This window comes from Lissotriton helveticus, chromosome 6 (genome assembly GCF_964261635.1).
Source record: "Lissotriton helveticus chromosome 6, aLisHel1.1, whole genome shotgun sequence".
Classification (NCBI taxonomy): domain Eukaryota; kingdom Metazoa; phylum Chordata; class Amphibia; order Caudata; family Salamandridae; genus Lissotriton; species Lissotriton helveticus.
Window position 1 is genome coordinate 1424617577 of NC_136067.1, and position 20728 is coordinate 1424638304.

General features: G+C 38.7%; 1 protein-coding gene across 1 annotated transcript in view; it reads left to right on the forward strand.

Annotated features, from left to right (window-relative positions):
• ENPP1 (ectonucleotide pyrophosphatase/phosphodiesterase 1) overlaps positions 1 to 20728 on the forward strand; it is a 739100-nt gene that overhangs the window by 366829 nt on the left and 351543 nt on the right. The window contains exons 10-12 of the mRNA XM_078649218.1: positions 328 to 393; positions 4384 to 4456; positions 20429 to 20537. Of these exons, the coding sequence (XP_078505344.1) occupies positions 328 to 393; positions 4384 to 4456; positions 20429 to 20537 (248 nt within the window). The remainder of the gene's footprint in view (positions 1 to 327; positions 394 to 4383; positions 4457 to 20428; positions 20538 to 20728) is intronic.

Below are 20728 nucleotides of genomic sequence, written 5' to 3' on the forward strand. Positions count from 1 at the left end.
TTGGTCCTATTAATGATCACTTCATGAGCATTTGTGTGCAGGGATCTGACTTAAACCTGAACTGTCCAAAGTGTAATCCTGGTCTAAAGATTCAAAAGGTGCTTAGTTGAACAATAATTAAAAGCACAAATGTGACCGTACTACTCCTATTGTTACACCTCTTCTGAAAACGGAACAGAATGATCTGAACCTCAGAATTCATGAACAACATTGTTAAAATATATCAATCAAACGTATGCACGAGCATTTTGTATTTTGAATTTTAATAAAGCGTTCCTTCTGCATAGTCCAAATGCCTCTTAAATTAATGTCTCAATCCTGTTATAGGAAAATTGCCTTTGAAGAAAGAGTCGTAACTGTTCTGCGATGGCTGCAGCTCCCGGAAGGAGAAAGGTTAGTAGAATGTTTTGTCAAAAAGCAAAGGCAATGTAAAATGACGGGTTGATTTTCCAGTCTTCTCCTGTGAGCAAGCATATTCACCTACTGAAAACCCACAGTATATTTCACTTGCAATGTAGTAGTACTTTTCCAGCAAATATTTATTGCATTCGTGGATTTGAATAGTTTTTTAATAAAATGTGAAATAAAATTACAATTACAGAGTTCAGCAACACTTTTGAAAGCCGTGACAAAGTCTCCCTTCCAGACAGGGCTGAGTTTATTTCAAGATGGCAACACTTGCTACATTTGTGTTGAGGGCACCTGTGTCTGGCCTGAGATTTTTATTGAAGAAGTTGAGTACAGCGATTAACAACAGCGTCGACATGATGAGCAATGCTAATAGCAAGAAAATGTCTCATGATGCTCTATGTGCTGTGAGCCCACAGTTGTTGGTGGTTATTAAAATGGCCGTGCCCAAACTATGCAGAGGCGTAGAACCTTCTGTTTGCCACACCTATTGAGCCTACAGAACTTGGGCATGCCAACACATTAGGCAGTACTTCCAGGCGGTCTCGAATAGATATAAATGGCAATTGATCTGGGCAGTGTGTTTGTAGGCTCCCCTCGGCTGGCCTACACAGTGGGATTGAGGAATATGTTTGATTGGCTTTGCGGGGCTCCACTATTTAAAAAGTTCTCCAGCTAGTAAGAAAGTGCGAGAAGACTGCTCAGAGTATTATTACGCTGGTAGATTGGAGCGGAGTAGAATGTAAGATGGATTCCAGTGTAGGTAAATTAGTAGTACTTACACAAGAGGACACTGTCCCCCTCTGCTTTGAAGGAATGTGACACACAGTTCATCAAAGAACAATTTGTGAGGGACCCGAGCCTTAGCTTGCCTCTTCCCGTGATGGCTATCCATATAAGTCAGGCCTCTTAATAGGTCTGGGTCATTCGATTCCACTTTCTTTGATCATACCCCATAGTGAAATCATAGGCTTAGGTGCATCATGGGAGAAAGGTGAGATGGGTTTGTCTTTGTTCACTCGGATGTAGGCTGGTCAGGTACTCTTTAACAGGTAACGTATTGCATACAACCCATCTAGGATGATACATCGTGTGTTCACAGCTGTTGCTTATAATGATTGTATATTAAACAGTGCACTCCCTGTTTGTGTTACCTGTCACATTTTCCATGCAGGTCTTTCTTTCAGCAGATTTCTCTCTTTGTGAATAATTCTCCAGATGCCACACCAGATCAGTAAAACATTTACTTCAACAGTAGAGATCTAGGACTTCCCTTATGGCAGTGTTTGTCCAGGATGTGATGGCATTAGCCTGCATAAGGTGTCTCCTGGGGCGCTGGCATCAATTAATGTTTTTCCTCGTCTTACACACACAGTTTTCTCAAGTCTGCTATGACAGCAGATTAGGACAAATGTCTCATCCTATGGTATCGGGGTTCAAACCCTGTCAAAGGTGTCACAAGAAGATGTCTTTGTCTAATCCCCACAGCATCTATGTGTGGTGTCTGATGCATGACAACAATCCTTCGGATTTTGACTTCTGCACCTCTATGCACCTGTGCCCCTTCAAGGAGTGGAACGTCAAACCTTTTCTCTCCCAGGCCTGTAAACAGAGCTCAAAACGTGCTTTCCCACTTCTTTAGGTAAGTTGTTAGTGACCCACCCCCAACGGGTTTTCCAGAAAAAAGAAAGACATCCAGTAGAAGTAGAGGAGATATCCTCCTCTTCCATGAGCAAAAGCCTCCGCTGCCAGGACTGTTAAGAGACCCAGCAATGTCTTTACACTAATGCTGGTCTACTTCTCATATGAGTCGGTTCTACTCATTAAGAAACCTATACTGGAGTTCCTGGTTCCATCTGTCGATTTGTCACAGGTTGAAGCATTGCACAGGACTTGTTCTATATCTGCCTAACTTCTCTTCCCTTGGGGCTTGTTCCTAAGTGGGGGGGTGTATCCTCCTGTCTCGGAATTCTTGCGGCCCTAGCCCAATTGCCCCATAATCATAATGGAAGATGATTATTCAGTTGCTGACTTCCACCACCTTCCTTTTACCCAGATGCTGAGCGGTACACTCTGCAAATGACGCGTGCCTCCTCAAGCAGCTCTCGTCTTGTGTAAATTGGGAAATATGGCAATGATTCTTGCCTGTCTCTTGCAGCATGTTTTTTTCAGGATAGTCCACACATCCTGAAGTGGTACATGATGCACTTAAGAGATTCTTGGCCTCGCTGTAGTTGTATCTAAAAAAGAAGTTCTGCAACAAATGGTAATGGTTCCTCTGTGGGACACTTTATTGAGTACACCGCGGGCAGAATCCATATGAGTGCATGAAGATCTGTACTCAGAGCCTTTCCTTTTCTTCCCGAAGACACTGAATCCAAGTAGAAGTGCAAACTCACAGAATATCAAGTACCTCTATTTAAGCTTTGACTCTCAGGGGTAAAGATGTTTAACAGCGAGTGCGTACTCTTGAGGTTTGGTGGTGGGGGTTACAACTCACATAAAGTAATCCTTTAAATTGTATACTTCCTGATTACTTGATTGGATTTCACAATAATTGAATCCAAGTATTTAAAAGGATGCAAGCTCTCCATATACTTCCCCTAACTGTGCATAACGCCTTAAAGCTGCCTCTGCTCCTCGCTTTGGAAACCACCAAAGAGGAGGAGACAAGGTGATGACTGGTATTTAACCGGTTCCCCGCCGCCTCTACCTCCTGCTGCTGCACCACATCCTGAAAGTGACATAAGTAGCCAAGAATGGTCTACAGCCCCAGTATAGCTACTCTATGCAAGGGGCGAGACAGAGGGGTGTGCAGTTGAGGAATGCAGCGCTACCCTACTGAACTCCAAGGAGTTGTATTATGTGTAATGCCGGCCGCCATGTCCCTGTTTTCAAAATTTTTAATATTACCCGGATTGTGAGGACCTACAGCTGACTTTATTGGTTGTCCTACTCCGTACCTTGGCGATCATTTTAACCCCTTGTTCTACTACTCGAGCACTGGCCGTATTATGATTGATATAATATGCCAGTACAAAAGAAGAAAGATCGCATGAAACATAGTTCAAAAGGCATTATTAGTCAACTTACATTTTCAGATTGTATATTTTCTTGGGTGTATAACATGGTTCATGCATAAGTGCAAATCGAATTGGCACTAAAGTGCAGTTGTGAAGTCTACATCACGATCCTGAATCATGCCATGTGAACTTTGACATCGAATCTTACGAAAAATCATCTGCAGTCCAGCTTTTTTAATTAATTTGTTAAGGAATTTTTGTTTTACCCTTTTGTCGCTTCATCGACGTGGTGTATTTCAAGATCCATGAGTCTTTCATTGTGGAGAGTGGACACATTTCGCTCTTGGTATAGGAGTGGTTTGCAATCCTCAGCCCGTTGCCAGGTCTAAGTTTTAGGGGACGGCTTTATGGTTTTAATTTGTTTAAAAGCAAGTTTTACTATGCATTTGAAGCCATTTTTCCTGTTTAAAAATCCATGTTGTTGATCTTATTCCAGATGTTGGGATGTGGGGGTGGGGAGGGGTTCAAAGTGCACAATGTGTGCTTGGCTGAGTTTTTTAAGCTCAGTGTGTGTGCAAAAAAAGTCTTCATTAGGAAGAAAATGGATCCACATGTGTCAACTACGTGGAGGCTCGAGCCAGAAGGCGTCTTCTACGAACTTTCTGGAACAATGACATAAGAGCACTGAAGGGTAGAAAAGCATGAAGTGTCATGTGGAGTAAGAGAGCTAGATGAGTGAAGGAGTGGAAGGAGAGGTGGATAGGGAGGGGGTGAAAGTGGGGCATGAGATAGAGGTTGGAGAAAGGGAGCTGGAACGAAAATTTGAAAGTATGTTTTTTTGTATAGTTTATGGAATAGGTCGTTCTACCGAAGTGATTTCAATGTACTATGTATGCATTCATCGTTCATTATTTTCACAAAACATGACATATTTTGGTACTGTTTGATTTAGACCAGACCTTTACACTCTGTATTTAGACGAGCCAGATACATCAGGACACCGTTCAGGACCCGTCAGCAGTGATGTAAGTAAAGTACCCTTTGTATTGGTAATCCATAGTCCTACGATGATGTGTGTTTTTTTAATGATATCTAACATGGTATGATAGTTTGGGTCTAAGTTGCTTTTAGCCATTTCCATAAATTTTGAGCCAAGTCCAGGCTCATTGGAATACCTCAACCCCAGTGTTACACCTTCTCCAAGCTCTCAGGGCCAGATGCATCAAAGGTTTTTGCCCATTCTGTGTCTATGGGAAAATGTGTTTATGCATATGGCCCTCAAGTCTACAAACTAAAGATAGGGAAAGAGCATGACAAAACAAAATGATGTGTTTTTTCTTTAAATAATGGTTGTGTTTCGATGTAAGCCTTTAACAAAAAAAGACATTAGTACTCCTTTGGCCTTCTAATGATCTTTATCTTACTAGTGTGACTGACAACAGGTCCATGACAGCTGAAAGACTTACACAGTGAGGCTGGCGGAAACATGGCGATAAGTTTGCGTAAAAGAAAAATGTTTCTGGTAAGAACGGCAGAAACATTTTCCTTTTCTTAAATCAGTGAAGAGTAGGGTGGAAAAGCTTCCTTTGTGTCCTGGTTTGATTTCCTTTTTTTTGTTTTGTTGCTGTTTTGCTATAACAAGCAGCATGCACAGTGCACTGACGTCAAGGCAAAACAAAAGTGAAAGCAAACTGCTAATGTGGCGGATTGCTGTCACTTTTGATTGGTGTTGGAGGGCATAACTCTTCACGCCACCATACTGATCTCTGTTGGAGAGGCAGCTCTGGAAAGAAGAGAATGTCCTCTATTCAGCACTGTCCCATCCTAGTTGACCCCTGCTTGGGGATTGCACTGAGACTATGATCACCCAAGCGAAGATCTACTCCACTAACCATGAGGAAAATTATTGTTGCGGGGGGAGTGGCGCCCTCCGAGCATGGGCCTATGCTCCCCCACCTGACAAGGGGCATATGGCGTTCTATATTTAGAGTGCAGAATACCCATCAGACACTCTGGTATAAAAAATCGAAAAACGTGGTGAAGCAGCCCAACCAGGCATTGGCCTATATTCCCAGCGTGTAATGGGTAGAACTGATTTTCTGCCCCCCACCCACCCACATTTTCCGCAGGGTAGATATGGAATTTTACAACAATCTTAACACAGGGACAAAATCTCACTAGATACTAGTGACAAAGCAACAAATAAAGAAGGGGTAGCCCACCTAGGCATCAGACCATGCCCCCATTCCAAATAGGGTGCACTAGTCTTTCTGCGACCCTATGGGTGGATGGGGGTAAGCTTACCTTCATTTGTCTCCTTTCAGGGGGGCAGTTAGCACACTAGGAATAAAAAAAACAAATTTGAAGGGGTGGCCATTTAGGTGTCGGACTGTGCCTCTACCTAGAACGAGTGCAGTAGTTTGTGCTGTTCCCCAGTGGGCGACTGCGGTTGTTTACCCCCGATGTGACCCCTCTAGGGGACAGAAAGCGGAGTAGACTTCAGGCAAAAAATCCAGTAAAAAACATGAGTTGGAAGAGTGGCCCACCCATGCTTTGAGAATCCTAATATAGGCTTAAAATATTTTTGCCCTTCCTGATGTCTGATTGGAGGGTGTGGGGATTTACCCCCCATCTGCCTCCCAGTGGGCAGAAAGCCCAACAGGCACAAGGGGAAGACATAGTGATAAAACTATTCAGTGTGAACCACCCAGGCTTCAGGCAGTACTGCACTCCTAAAGGTCTACCCGCCCCATGGGGACAGATTGGGGAAGGGTTATTACAAACTGATCTCGAGAAAGGGCAGAAAGCCCACAAGACACAATGTGTATATATATAGTCACTGAAAAAACCATAGGTTTCAGGCATGTTATAGTTAGGAATTAGCATTTAAAAAACCTTAGAAATTCACAGAAAAAAACATAGGTTTTAGGGCTGTTATAGTTAGCAGGACATTTAACTCGTACAAAACCATTGAAATTCGTCCGTTATAGTTAGTTGTACTAACTATAACTCGCGTGCCTGTAATCCACTGCTGATGATGTCACATATTACATCATTCATGACATGGTCAGTGACATCACTGATGACATCTCAAATGACATCCCTGATGACATCACTGATAATATACTTTTACTTTTAATAAACCTATATTACTTTTAGATGCAATTTCGCGAAGTCGTGTTGGGTGCGTGCTGCCTGTGCGCATGGTGCGCGGACCCCATGTGACCTGGAAAAAAGAGATTTGATTAGTTCATAACACTTCCTATTCTAACTATTGAAGGACCCCAGCCATTTCAATCATTCTTCTTAGACCTTCTTTGGAGGAACAACTCTCAACTGAAGAGAACCTTTTTTTTGCTGAGTGCACACCTACTATTGCTTTTCATTGCAAAACAATGGCATCAGGACAGCAGCCACCATCTGACTCTGAACACTCATCTTTTGATGGATTTGTGGCTGAACCCCCACGTCCTGAGAGGTACACATCAGTTGTGTGGAAATTTTTCTGACTAAAGTAACTTCTGCAAAATGGTCCTGTCACGTGGTGAGCAAACTAAAAAGTACTCTTGCAGGACCACAAGCATGCTCAAGCACCTAAAGACTCTGCACCCTGTAAACCTGGCGCATGAGGAGTGCAGAAGACTCTGTGAGAATCCATCACCTGCAGTACCAAGTACTTCAGGATGTCTCCATCCCTACATCTGGACATAGGTCCACAATTCGGCCACCTGAAGCTGCACTGCATTAAGTGCAACAGATTGCTCTGTTATGGAGAGCTGTCCTTGGATTTGATTTGCAGAGCACAAGAAAACCATTGGTGCTAGAGTTTTTATTTCCCTGAAGTTCATTGTTTTGTTCCTCCAGGTCTCTTTTTTTTCCTTTTGAAAAAAACGCAAAAGAATTGTTCAGAAAAACACAAAAAAAATTTAAAACAAAAAAAAGTTCTTTTCAGAACGAACTTCTCTGGTTAAAGAGCTATATTTGTATGAAAGTGTGTGAAAGTTTAAATGAATTTATGTGTAGTGCATAATTGACTGAAAGAATGCATTAGTAGTGTATGGTGAATGTATAAAGTGCAGAACTATAAGGAAGTGCTGCAGCATGACACTGTAAGCTCTTTAGCTGCAGAGTGCTTCTGAGGCACAGGGATGCAACATTTGTACATAAATATGTTGCAGGTCTATGCTTCCCTCTGCACTGCTGCTTAAACTGCAGCCATGTGGTGAAACAGGCACCCTTGCACCATGGTGCAAGGATATCTGTGACGTGTGGAATTTGTTTTTGTGCAGGAAGACACCTTCCTGCACAAAAACAATCAGTGAAGGCATTTTTCTCCTTCAATGTATGCTGTGCATTGTAGCATATATTGAAAGAGAAAAAAATAGGAAAAATGAAAACAATTCTCCTTGTTGTGCCTTGCTACACCAATTGGAGGATGGTGCAGCATTCACACACATGTCCAGATTTATAATTTATGATAAATCTGGAAATGTGTCTTGTTCTATGAGTTTTCTGTGCAAACACGTACAGCAACACCTATAGAATGCCCTTTCAACGCAAAGTGGTGTGTATGATAAGGTCATATTTACATGGAGAAGAAAAGGTACACAGAGTGCCTTTTCCTCTCTTTGTAAATATGAAAGAGTGTCTTGCGCTATAACTATGTTACAAAAAGTGACATATTGTTGGCACAGGATGCTTCTAAATTTGCCCCATAAGTGCTTAGGTATTGGCAGACTGTTACAATAAGAACATATTGCTAGTTCATTGTTTGATAAATTGCATGAGGTGATAGGAGGTAAGCACAGAGTTATGTCTCCAAAGATGCTCAAAGAAAGAATGATTACATTGATTGCGGTCCTTCAATAGGTACAATGGAAAATATTATGAACCAATCAAATCTTTTTTTTCAGGTCACACGATATCCTATGACAGGGTGATTCCAAAACTACATAGGTATAAACTGGGTGTTTTGAAGACTGTATTAATACTTTGTAGCTTCTTGCAGATCTGCTTGCATAGTATATAAATAAATTAACTTTTACTAGGGTTAATGGCTAGACCAATCCTTAACTATATGACTAATAAATAGAGTAGTTTCAGTACTGCAAAGAGAGAACAAGTACAATTTATAAGTACTTAGGTTTTGGCAAAGTGATAGAACATGTTTATAGAGTGGTGAAGGGAAGGGATGGGGCCTAATGTGACATGTGCAAACACACTCTGTGATGTGTTTTAAGTTGAGGAATTTCATTTCTTTTAATCCTGAAAGTCCCTGGTCCGTACTAACCCACCATATGTCTCTATTGAACACCATACAGCTGCGTTGCAGAGAGGTGCTCTGAAACATGTCCCATTTTATACATCTTTGCAATGCAACTCTTTGGCACTTTCTGCACATATCTGGTGGGTTAGTTGGCCCCAGGGACACTCAGTATTCATGTTAAGTTTATCCTGTAACTTAAAACACACACAGAGCATCTTTCCTTACCTGTATGCGAACACAGGCTATTGTGCATTTAATACTTAGTTAAACTTACCTTCACAGTAATAGAAATAAAAAATGCTACACATTTTGTTCAGTTGTTTTTATAATTTAAATTTCTGAAAATGTCAAATTTTAGAATTAAGATCTGTGAAAGAAGAAAAATTACAGTTATAATATATAATATTACATTTTTTTACAACACAACATCATTTTAATGTTTTATAAATTATTTTCTTTGCCCTTTTTGCTGTTCTCAGAATATATTGAATTTCACTATAAACAGTGATTTCAATCGTACTCATCACATAACAGCGGGCAAAAAGAAAAAGCAATCAATAAGATTGTTAAAAAAAAAAAAACTGCGTGTAACATATTTATAATATACTCAACTATTTCTGAACATTCCACAAAAACTACATCCTCAATAACAAACCATATAATACAAATCACACAAATATAAAATGCTTTCTTCTAAGAGAAATTTCGTACTTGAATATGAAAATACTTAAATGATAATACGATGAAAAATTATTTTTAATTTTCATACACTGTAAATAATGTTCTTTAAAAATATATGCTGACAGAATGTGCAAGAAAAAGTCCTTAATTCAACAAATATATACTTTTCCTCTAGGCCAAATAGTATTCTTGAAATCCTTTGTACTGAAATTGTCCAATAGTAATCGTATTAATACATATTAATAAATTCCTCAGAGGCCAAATTATGTTCCCTAAAACTTTGGCTTTAAAAATATTAGGTAGGAATTTGGTAATTAACTAGGCAAACGTTGTTTAAAAACCAATTGAGCATCATTACAATAGGTCCATCCTTTATCACATTTTAAATAGGCAGTGTAATGTCCAGATGTTGTAGGAGGAACATCATGGAGAATTATTGCTACTGCTACAAAAGTTTTTCCTGATATAGATAGTTGACTTGCTACAAAATGTTTTATTAAAGTTTCCAATTTTCTTCCATCAGCTGTACAACGTTGCATCATTAAAATTATATATTGTCCATATCTTTCTATAAATAATGTTGATAACATTTCTGATTTGCATTGGCTACACTCCATGTTTTGATTTGCTGCTTCAACTAGTTTGTTGAAAGACATTGATTTACAGTCTGGTAATGGCAAATATATCAATCTTTCAGTGTCTATGTTAGTGCTACATGTAAACATACAATTTTCACATTGATGTTCCCATTTATAACAAAGGCCAAAAAGATTTTCAATTTCTATGCCTTCAGTTTCCAATACGGTAAGCATATACATTAGAAACTCCTGAGCATCTTTTTGGATATTATGCGTAAATTGTGTAGAGCCAGAACATACATCCAAAAGATTGCGAATATCACAAACTCATTGTATTTTACTTTTATCAGTTCTCAATTTTTCATAAATACAATGCAACCAGGAACAAAAGGTTTTTCCCGATTCTCCCCTAATTTGCTGTTGCAAACTTTCTAGAAAAAAAAAACATTGACCACAACATTAGCATAGCAGTTGATACCTGAACTATTTTCAAACTGATAACCAACAATCTCTTCAACCGTGTCCTTTTTCTTTTTGCTTGCAATCTCAACATTATCTTTATTTTTTTCCTTGTCTATAACTTCAGTACAGATATTCTCATATTTTCTATTTCGACCTACCACCCGCTTTTCAAATACAGGATATTGACTTACATTGGGAGCATACACTCTTCTTAACCTATTATACTCTTTTACACAGTTTGCATCTGCAGTAATCTTTGTCTCATCAAAATCAATCAAATACAATCCAGATAAAGTTCTGGCTCGGGACAAAGCAACATATGCCATACCCTCCTTAAACACGATACTTCCAATGTTCACCAAAGCACTGTCTACACTTAAATCTTTAGATTTATGAATAGTCACTGCATATGCCAGAGAAAGTGGAAACTGTTTTCTACGGACATATAAATCTTTAACAAGCAAAAAACAAACTGAACAACGACCAATTTGTTTTACTTCTTCAATCTGATCAAATTTAATTTTTAAAAATTCAATTCCATCCTTATTCTGATAATTAACAAAATCCACAACTTTGCCCATTGCTCCATTTACTAAACCTTTTTCTACATCCAAATTACGCCTTGAAATTACCCGACAGTTTACACATGCTTATAGATTCTTTTCTAAACCAGCAGTTTTAGATATCGATTTTTCTATAGAATCCAATTTTGTTTTTAATTTTTCTGTCAAAATAATAGTGATTCCTTGATGCTCTATTTTATCAATGGCTTCCATTTTTATTATTTCTTCATTTTCCAGCTTCAAAAGTTGTTAATTGAATATAGAACTATCGCGCAGTGTTGGCATTAAGCAGATTATAGATTTATTTTCTGCAATTTTCATATATATTTTCAGAGGAACTATATTTTCATTTGTAAACAAATTGGAAAGTAATCGACTCTGCAAAGCTTGTTTGCCATGTTTTGTCAGTACTCCAATTCTTATATCTTGAAGAATAGTTCCATAATCAACATCATTTGCCTGTCGTATATTTGTAGTGAGTTTTTTTTATTCAAAATATGACCAAATATTAACGTTTCAACACTACCCGAAGACTTTTTGGCGTCTTCATGGGCAAGTGTTTTAAATGCTGGTTGTCCTTTTACAGGAGTAAGTTGCAGTAGATCTCCAAAAACTATGACTTGTTTTCCTCCAAATAAGACATCGTATTCTGTTTTAAGAATTTGCTGCATTCTCAAATTGTATGTATTTTTGGAGACTTTCTAGTGATGGTATGTCTCATAGCTGACCTAAAACTGTTTACTCTTCCTTTGGATATTACAGGATGTCGAAATCCAAAAATGACATTTGGTATAAAACTTTTCCTTGGACTTGTACTTTCGTCAACAGTATTTTCCACATTGATGGCTTTTGAATCGTAAGACTTGTTGTCTCAAGTTGTTTTGTTCTGTGCTTTTGGGTATGGCACATGTGGCATATTCTTCAATGAAAGACAAAACAGTATCATCGGAATCCGTTCTGAATTTGGGGGCATCCTTGATCCATATCAGCATATGTATATGAGAAGCACCTCTAGCTTGATACTCCTTTCTCCAAAAGAAATCCACAACTTCTCCAAGAGGAGGATTCTTTTTATTGCAGATAAGACATCATAGCTTCAAATCTATGAATGAAATACCTGCATACATTAACAGGATCCAAAGAGCACAATTCTCCTGGTGTCTTATATTCAATATTTTTTATATTCTAATTTGCCTCTCGAAGAAATTCAAGTAAATCATCCCAAGCGTATTCAGCACAGCCTAGGGTAAGGAACCACATAGGAGTTTCTAAGTTCCTTAGCATACATTTAAGTTCTTCATGACGATGGTACCAATTCTCAGTGCCACGCTGACATGCCATCAGATTAATCAGCTGAGATTTTAAATGATCATCTCTCTGATGTACTTTATCCATAAATTCCTTTGCAGAAACATTTTGAAGATGTACTCCTGTTTTCAATATGTGATTGACTGCATATGAAAGTCCAGACAAGTCACTCTCAAACAAAAGATGAAATATATATGGGATACATTGATGAAATCTTGGATCTTCTGCATACAATCTTGTTGTCCGATATTCAGATGCAGGAATCTGCACAGGTTATTCATCATATCGTCCATCTTTTCCTGTTGGGAACAACTGCGGTAAACAACAAGCTTCCAAGCTTTTTTCCCATACACTCATGGGACTTCCCTTTGCTTTTTTCATTTGGAATAACTCAATAACTCAATAATATTCCCCATCACTTCTTTTGAATGAAGTGGATGTACACTGTAATGTTCATATATTTCTTCACTTCTGGACATGTCCACTTTTTCAATTTGTCCACTTGACGTTTCACTATATTCTGCTAAAAGTATTTCTTCTTCTCCCACATACACATTTTTATGGTACTCATTGTTTTTTTATCAGATACAATGTTGCCTTTTGCACTTTCCTAACATCCACTAATTCTTGACAGATTTTCTTACTCTTAGTAGGAACACCATTAACTAGAATAACTAGTGCTTCATTTTCTACATTCTCTACACCGATAGTTTCAATTTTGTTCTTTAAATCTAGAGGTAAATATACAACTCTTCCTTTTATTCCTCTCTTTAAATTTACCTGTTTTAGGCTCCATCTGAACAATAGCCTGAAATGGGTGCACACATTGAATGAGAATAGACTCATAGGTATCTAAATCTGTCAGTTCTGGAGGAATAGTTACCAACTCTAGATTATTATGCACAGCTCTGGCAGGCATTTGTTTCTTATCTAATTTATTATAACAATATTTACAAATACGCTGATCAGAACCCAAATCAAAACTATTCTCTACCAAACAAATAAGTTGCAAATTCCTTCCACTTATCATTGTTTTCTCTTTCAATTTTTAAATACAGATCAACAGTCCTAGTGTGATTTTTATAGTGAGTTCGCCGACAACAAATACAAGAATAATTTGGCCTTCCACCTGAAATCACCTCAAACTTTGTAATTTGTACTTCCAAATTTTTAGTAGTACTATGTTGCACATTATCTTCAACATTTTCTTCTATTAATGTGTCCGTTTCTGCACTCTCTTGTTCAGGAACAAAGTAACAAAACTCCATTTCATCACAAACCTTCTTCACATCTGATACTGATCTCTCAAAAGAGCACTGTTCAACTCATTTAACATTAGTGCTGGACTTTTTGCATAATACAATCTTCTGACTAACTTCCCCATTTGAGAATGATGTACTGCTAACATCCTGAAATGGTGAAAAACACTTTGACATACTTTCCTAGAAATACAAGCCAGAGAATGACCTTGCAAACCAGTATTTTTTTCTCACTCTGCAAGGGTCTAGTCCTTGCAATAGCTTAATCTTTTGTTTAACACTTTTTTTACTATATGCTCGTAAGAAATTGCGTAAAATGTCAATAGATTCTTGTCGTACACTACAAATACCACTGTAATCCCAAGTGTACACTGGGGCATTAGGACGTCTCCCTAGAACTTCATCAGCTAACACTTCTTCTGCATTTCTGGGAACCATCTTCTCTTTCTCAATTGGACAACCATTTCTAACCTCATAACCTTGACCACTGGTATCAACTGCATGCAATAAATTATTGGTCTGAAAATAACTCTCTTCATTAGAGAAAGGCTCTGAACTTGAACTGTGTTTCCATTCACCCCAAAAAAAAATCACAAAAATGTGTTCTGCTAATTACTCTTCATCTTACTTTTGGCCTTCATTAAATGGATTGGTTTATCTAGTGATCGAATTCTGTTTAAAACTAAAATGAATAGATTCCTTTTTACTTCAAACGCCTTTTGAACAATTGATTCAATATGCTTCTTCTTTTTATAAAATAGTGCTCTTTTTCTATATTTTTTCACATTTTTGAGCAAGTTAAAAACCACTTTATTATAAAAAAAAGTTTTTACGGATTTCTTTATACTGATTTTGCCTTCTTTTACCATACATCGAATCTAATGAATGTAAATTTTCTTTTATCTTTCCTGTTATTGCTATTCTTTTTTCTGGTCTAACCATTCTTAGTAGTTTGCATATTTTGCACACTGTTTCTAGGCTTTGAAAGTTTTTTAATGAATTCCTTTGTTGTCTTACCGGAAGACTTTTTCTTTTTACCCACATGATGTTGGTCATCCAATACTGGTTGTTGAATTTTCTTCAAATAATTGCCCTTTTGCTGTCCTTTTCTCTTTCTTGATTTTTCAGGCAGGATAACTTTATTTTAATGATGATAAACAATATCTGTAAAAAATAAACATAAATAAATGTATTTTAATAAATTTATAAATTATACTTTTCTATTACTATACACACACATTCTATATCAAAACCATTTAACCACTTTCTTTTGTCATCACTAATTGAAATTGTAATTCAAGGTGTATACATAACTATATAGATGATTACAGGTCTGCATGTGTAATGGACAAGGGTTTGTACCAGTGTTTGTGTTAGGCCCTGGGACATTATATGAGTACTTAGGCACTGACTGAATGATTACAGCCCTGCAAGAAGAGTGCCTGAATGAATGTATAAATGTTTGGGTTTTGGTGCAGTTTTTGGATGACTACATGATGCTGGGTGGCTGACTGGAGCAGTGCATAGGGAGTGACAGGGTTTTGTAGGAGTGTATAGGTACTGCCTGAGTAATTAAAGATGTGAAAAACAAGTGTGTAGGTGGTTAGATGACTACATGCATAGTGGACAGGAGTTTGTACAAGTATATGTGTTAAGGCCTAGCTAACTCAATGAGTACTTCCGTACCAAAACAATAATTAGAGTACTACAAGGAGAGTGCCTGGATGAATTTATAAGTGGTTTAGTTTTGGCACAGTGAATGGATTAGTAGATGGTACTGAATAGGTCACTACTGGATTGCAAGAGCAGTAACAGGGTGTTTCCTGGAGTATATGGATACTGCCTTGGTAAATTAACATCTGTAAAATAAGTGTATAGGTGATTAAAAGACTGCATGCACATTGCACAGATGTATGTAGTACTCCATGTTGAAAGACCTGGATTACTGCATGAGTACTCAATGATTAGAGTACTTCAACAAGAGTGCCTGGGTGAATTTATAAACTGTTCACTTGTGGCATAGTGAATGTATTAGTAGATGGTACTGAATAGGTCACTATAGGATTGCAAGAGCAGTGACAAGGTGTTTGCTGGAGTGTATGTATACTGACTGGGGCATTGTAGGCATGAAACACAAGTGTGTTAGTGGTTAGAGGACTACATGCATAGTACATAGGAGTTTGAAGCAGTCCATGCCCTAAGACCTGGCTCGCTGCATGAGTACTTGGATACTTACTGAATGATTAGAGTACTACAAGGAGAGACACTGGGATAATTTATAATTGGTTGTGTTTTACTGCAGTGAATGGATTAGTACATGGTGCTGAAAGGGTTACTAGAGGAGCGCAAGGGCAGTACCAGGATGTTTGCAGCAGTGTATGGATACTGACTGCTGAATTGTAGGGCTGAAACACAAGTGTGTAGGTGGTTAGAAGACTACATGCATACTGCATAGGAGTGTGTAGCAGTCCATGTGCTAAGGCCCTGGATCACTGCATCAGTACTTAGGTACTGGTGGAATGATTACAGTACTACGAGGAGAGACACTGGGTGAATTTATAATTGGTTGTATTTTACTGCAGTGAATGGATTAGTGCATGGTGTTAAATGGGTCACTAAAGGAGTGCAAGAGGAGAAACGGGGTGTTTAAATGAGTGTATGGATACTGACTGGGGAATTGTAGGCCTGAAACACAAGTGTGTAGGTGGTTAGAGGATTACATGCATAGTGCATAGGTGTTTGAAGCACTCCATGTGCTAAGGCCTGGCTCGCTGCATAAGTACTTGGATACTGACTGATTAGAGTAGTACAAGTAGAGACACTGGGTGAATTTATAATTGGTTGAGTTTTACTTCTGTGAATGGATTAGTGCATGGTGCTTAAAGGGTCACTAGAGGAACACAAGTGGAGTAGCAGGGTGTTTGCAGCAGTGTATGGATACTGACTGGGGAATTGTAGGCCTGAAACCCAAGTGTGTAGGTGGTTAGAAGACTACATGCATACTACATAGGAGTTCGTACCAGTCCATGTGCTAAGGCCCTGCATCACTTCATGAGTACTTAGGTACTGATTGAATGATTAGAGTACTACAAGGAGAGACAGTGGATGAATGTATAATTAGTTTTATTTTACTGCAGTGAATGGATTTGTACATGGTGCTGAAACAGTCACTAGAGGAGCGCAAGGGGAGTAACAAGGTGTTTGCAAAAGTGTATGGATACTGTCTGGGGAATTAAAAGCCTGAAACACAAGTGTGTACGTGATCAGAGGACTACATGGAAAGTGCATAAGAGTTTGTAGCAGTCCATTTGCTAAGGCCCTGAATCTCTGCATGAGTACTTGAATACTGACTGAATAATTAGAGTAGTACAAGGAGACATGAAGTTACCAAATGCTTCTCTCACAATGGTTGCCCAAATGCACACAGACTTACAGTGTGATTATGGACAAGCAACATTATTCACTAGTCTGGAAGGGGTAAGGTGATTGCACACATTCTACATATTTCAGAACTACACTCTAGTGTGAAAGCCTGACTCATTTTGCAAATGCATAAGTAATGACTGTGCTTCTAATACTGGTAAACTTGACAACATGACAGCTTTTAAAGCAGGTATGTGTCTGCATAGACATGAAGTACCCAAATACTTCTCTCACAATGGTTCCCCAAATGCACACAGACTCGCAGTGTGATTCTAGACAAGCAACACTATGCCTTGGACTTTACCAAAACACATTTACTAGTCTGGAAGGAGTAAGGTGACTGCACACATTCCACATATTTCAGTACTGCACTTTAGTGTGGAAGCCTGACTCATTTTGCGAATACATAAGCAATGACTGGTTTCTAATTCTACCAAAACTTGACAACAGGATAGGCTGTTAAGCAGGTATGTGTCTGCAAAGACACGAAGTACCCAAATGCTTCTCTCGCAATGTTTCTCAAATGCACACAGACTCCGTGTGATTCTAGACAAGCAACACTATCCCCTGGACTTTACCAAAACACATTCTCTATTCTGGAAGGGGTAAGGTGACTGCACACATTCTACATATTTCAATACTGCACTCTACTATGAATGCCTGACATATTTTGGAATTGCATAACCAATGACTGGCTTCTAATACTTGACAACATGACAGGTTTTAAAGCAGTTATCTGTCAGCAAACACATGAAGTTAGCACATGCTTCTCTCACAATGGTTGCCCAAATGCAGACAGACTCACAATATGATTCTAGACAAGCAAGACTACTCCCTGGACTTTAGCAGGAGAAACACATTACTCGTATTAAAAACAAAGGCACCACATAGAACCCCTCACAAATTAATAACTCAGCTTTCAAATTGATTTGTAGATTAAGAAGTGTGTCAGTCACACACCAGATTTTCTAATACAGAATCTCTGTAGTGCACTGCTCTTAGCAAAACCAAAAAATGGCAAACTTTCCCCCTCATTCTGCACACATATACATGTAAATATCAAATCACATTGCTTCCCACATTAATTCAATAGCTAACACCCATTTCTATTGGTTACACATTTCAACCCTTTCCAATTGACATTAGTTTGAACACTACCCCTAATCTGCTTACTGCCGGTTACCATAGTAACAGTTCATGGAACACTCAACTGGGCACACAGGACACAGTTCAGCACACAATGTGGCTAATCCAAACAGCAAGTGTGCTTGACTTTTCAAAATATCACCTTAGCCTATGTAATGTTCCTTCCAAACAGTTTTTGTTTCTGAATAAGAAACATGCTTTTAAAAAACAGAAACATGCACCCTACTTTTCAGTCTAGAATGTGCTCAAACAGCCAATCATTTATTTTCTTTTTTCAAAACTGGATCTTATCCACCATTTTAGAAAAATCTTCGTTCTCAAACTGCCCTTTCACATATAGACACCTTCTGAGTGCATCCAGACCTCCCTTCAAGATGCTTAGAGTGTGGATTGTCGGACACAGCTATATTTTCTGGAGCCAAAGTTATGCAGAAAACAGAGGCATTGACAAGGACCTAGCTTTGCCAAATGTAGACATTAAATGGATTGGACAGAGAGGATTAAAGTGGCACCAATTGATGCCATTGGTTAAATCTTTTTTGCATCTCCAACACCCTGACCTCATAATTGTGCACTGTGGTGGCAATGACCTAGGCACTTTGACTGGGGTAGGTCTGGAAATGCTCATGAAGGACACCTTTGGCAAATTGATGTCACTTTTCCCCCCAAACTGCCTTTGTCTATTCTAACATATGCAAAAGACAGAAATGGAACTGTTGCAATCAATTTTGTCCACAGATTGAGGACAAAGGTCAGTACCCAGGTCAGAAACTGATCAAACCAAGGACCATCAGCTTTTACTGTCTGTTTGCAAAATACTTCTTGTAGACCATACCAGAAAATTACACTTGGCTTAAAGCCTGTCCACTGCTTAACATCGTTGCCTTCTGGTATCATGGTAGCTGCCTCTAGGCGAGTCCTAACAAGCTATCTATTTTGAAGTTTAATGCTCAGCTGAGCTGGACAGAGTTATATTCTTCACTTGACAAACTGCTGTTAAAGCATTCAGAATGCACACTGACCGGTCCAATAGGGATTCAAGAGAAGCCAGAGGAAGACAAATCTTGGGGAAAAGGTTTCTTAGAGAGGACATTACTGAGAACTTTGCTGTTAACTATAATTAAGTTTCTCACTCCCTACGTGTTTTAATGAGGCATATAGAAGCACCGGTCATCATAAGCGTCTGACAGTATTAGTCACTGTATGCTGTTGAGCAGCACCTCCACTTTAGTTACTCCACTTTGTGGCAGAACAACTGAAGGCATTGGAAAGAATCTGTGTTGTAGTAAATGATCTGAACAAATATTGTGTGATGGTGTAGTAGCTGAAAATGCACATTTCCACCTTGAACGAATATCTCCTCCCTCTGAACTGCAGAAGGGCCTAGTGCTGTAAATCCTCTCAAATTGTAAATAAGGGCTATGCCTGGTTAACAGTAGTTAACAAGTTAACTGGAATTCCCCGCATCTGTTTGGAAATGCCAGCACCCATGGAAGTTAAGCTAGACTTTCGAAAACTGCTGCTTTCGTAGAAACTTTGTTCATATGCTGATGGTCATCTGTTCTTTTTACTGTGACCTCATCCCAGCTCTTTACAGTATCGAAAACTCTCAGATATGTAACTGACTCCAAATGCGTCTAAGATAGGTGTAAATGTGTGTATTACATCGCCCCAGGGAGCTTGATTCCTCAGCTAATGCTGGGAAAATCACATCACTCCATTTTCTTCGATTCACATCTTTTATAAATACGTTCTCATACTCGTCCAAAACGTGACGCTCACATTTTCAACCATAACTTCATAGTTGATAAACGAGATTGATTTACAGCCCACACATGGAGGTGTAGACTTTACACACTGAGAATTCAGTGTGACCGAAACATACAGCTATGGAGTTAGTTCTGTTTTGCTTGCAAACTGCCAATGTGTTCAGGGTGTTCGTTAGAATGGGGAAACTGTGTATGCAATGCGTTTTTACTGACATAAAGCATTGTTTATAGAAAATAGCATCACTAATATTCACATGAACTAAATATAGGTTTGGTAATGTATGATTGTGGTTATTATGCACATGATGACTGAGGACATAAGGCTCAAGCCATCAATGTACGTAAATAGTATTTTGTGACTTTCAAGGAATAGTGGACAATGTTTGACAATTCACAAAGTTCACATGCGGGTAAATGTGTATGATACATTTAGCTGTCTGGGTGCATGATTCATTAGCTTTGTGAAGTGGGCACTTAAGTTTAATGTTGATGTAAACTTGTGTTACTACAAAGACCACAGTAACATGTTTCCTCGTTTCCAGGTAGTTCGAGCCCTGATGAGGGTGGACAGCATCGTTGGAATGCTCCTGAACGGTGTTAAACAAATGGGCTTGCACAAGTGTCTGAACCTCCTCCTTTTAGCAGATCATGGTAATCACATTAACTTTTATTTTTAAGGTTTTTTGTTTTAAAATTAATCAAAGGATCATGCCTTTGACCGTCGTATTTTTCTTGTTTTTAATGAATTGCAGTCCTCAATTGTTTTATAATTTGTAAATCACAGAATAACCTTTTTCACTTGCCCCTAGCTGGATCGCTCTAGAGAGCTGTTCGACCTGCAG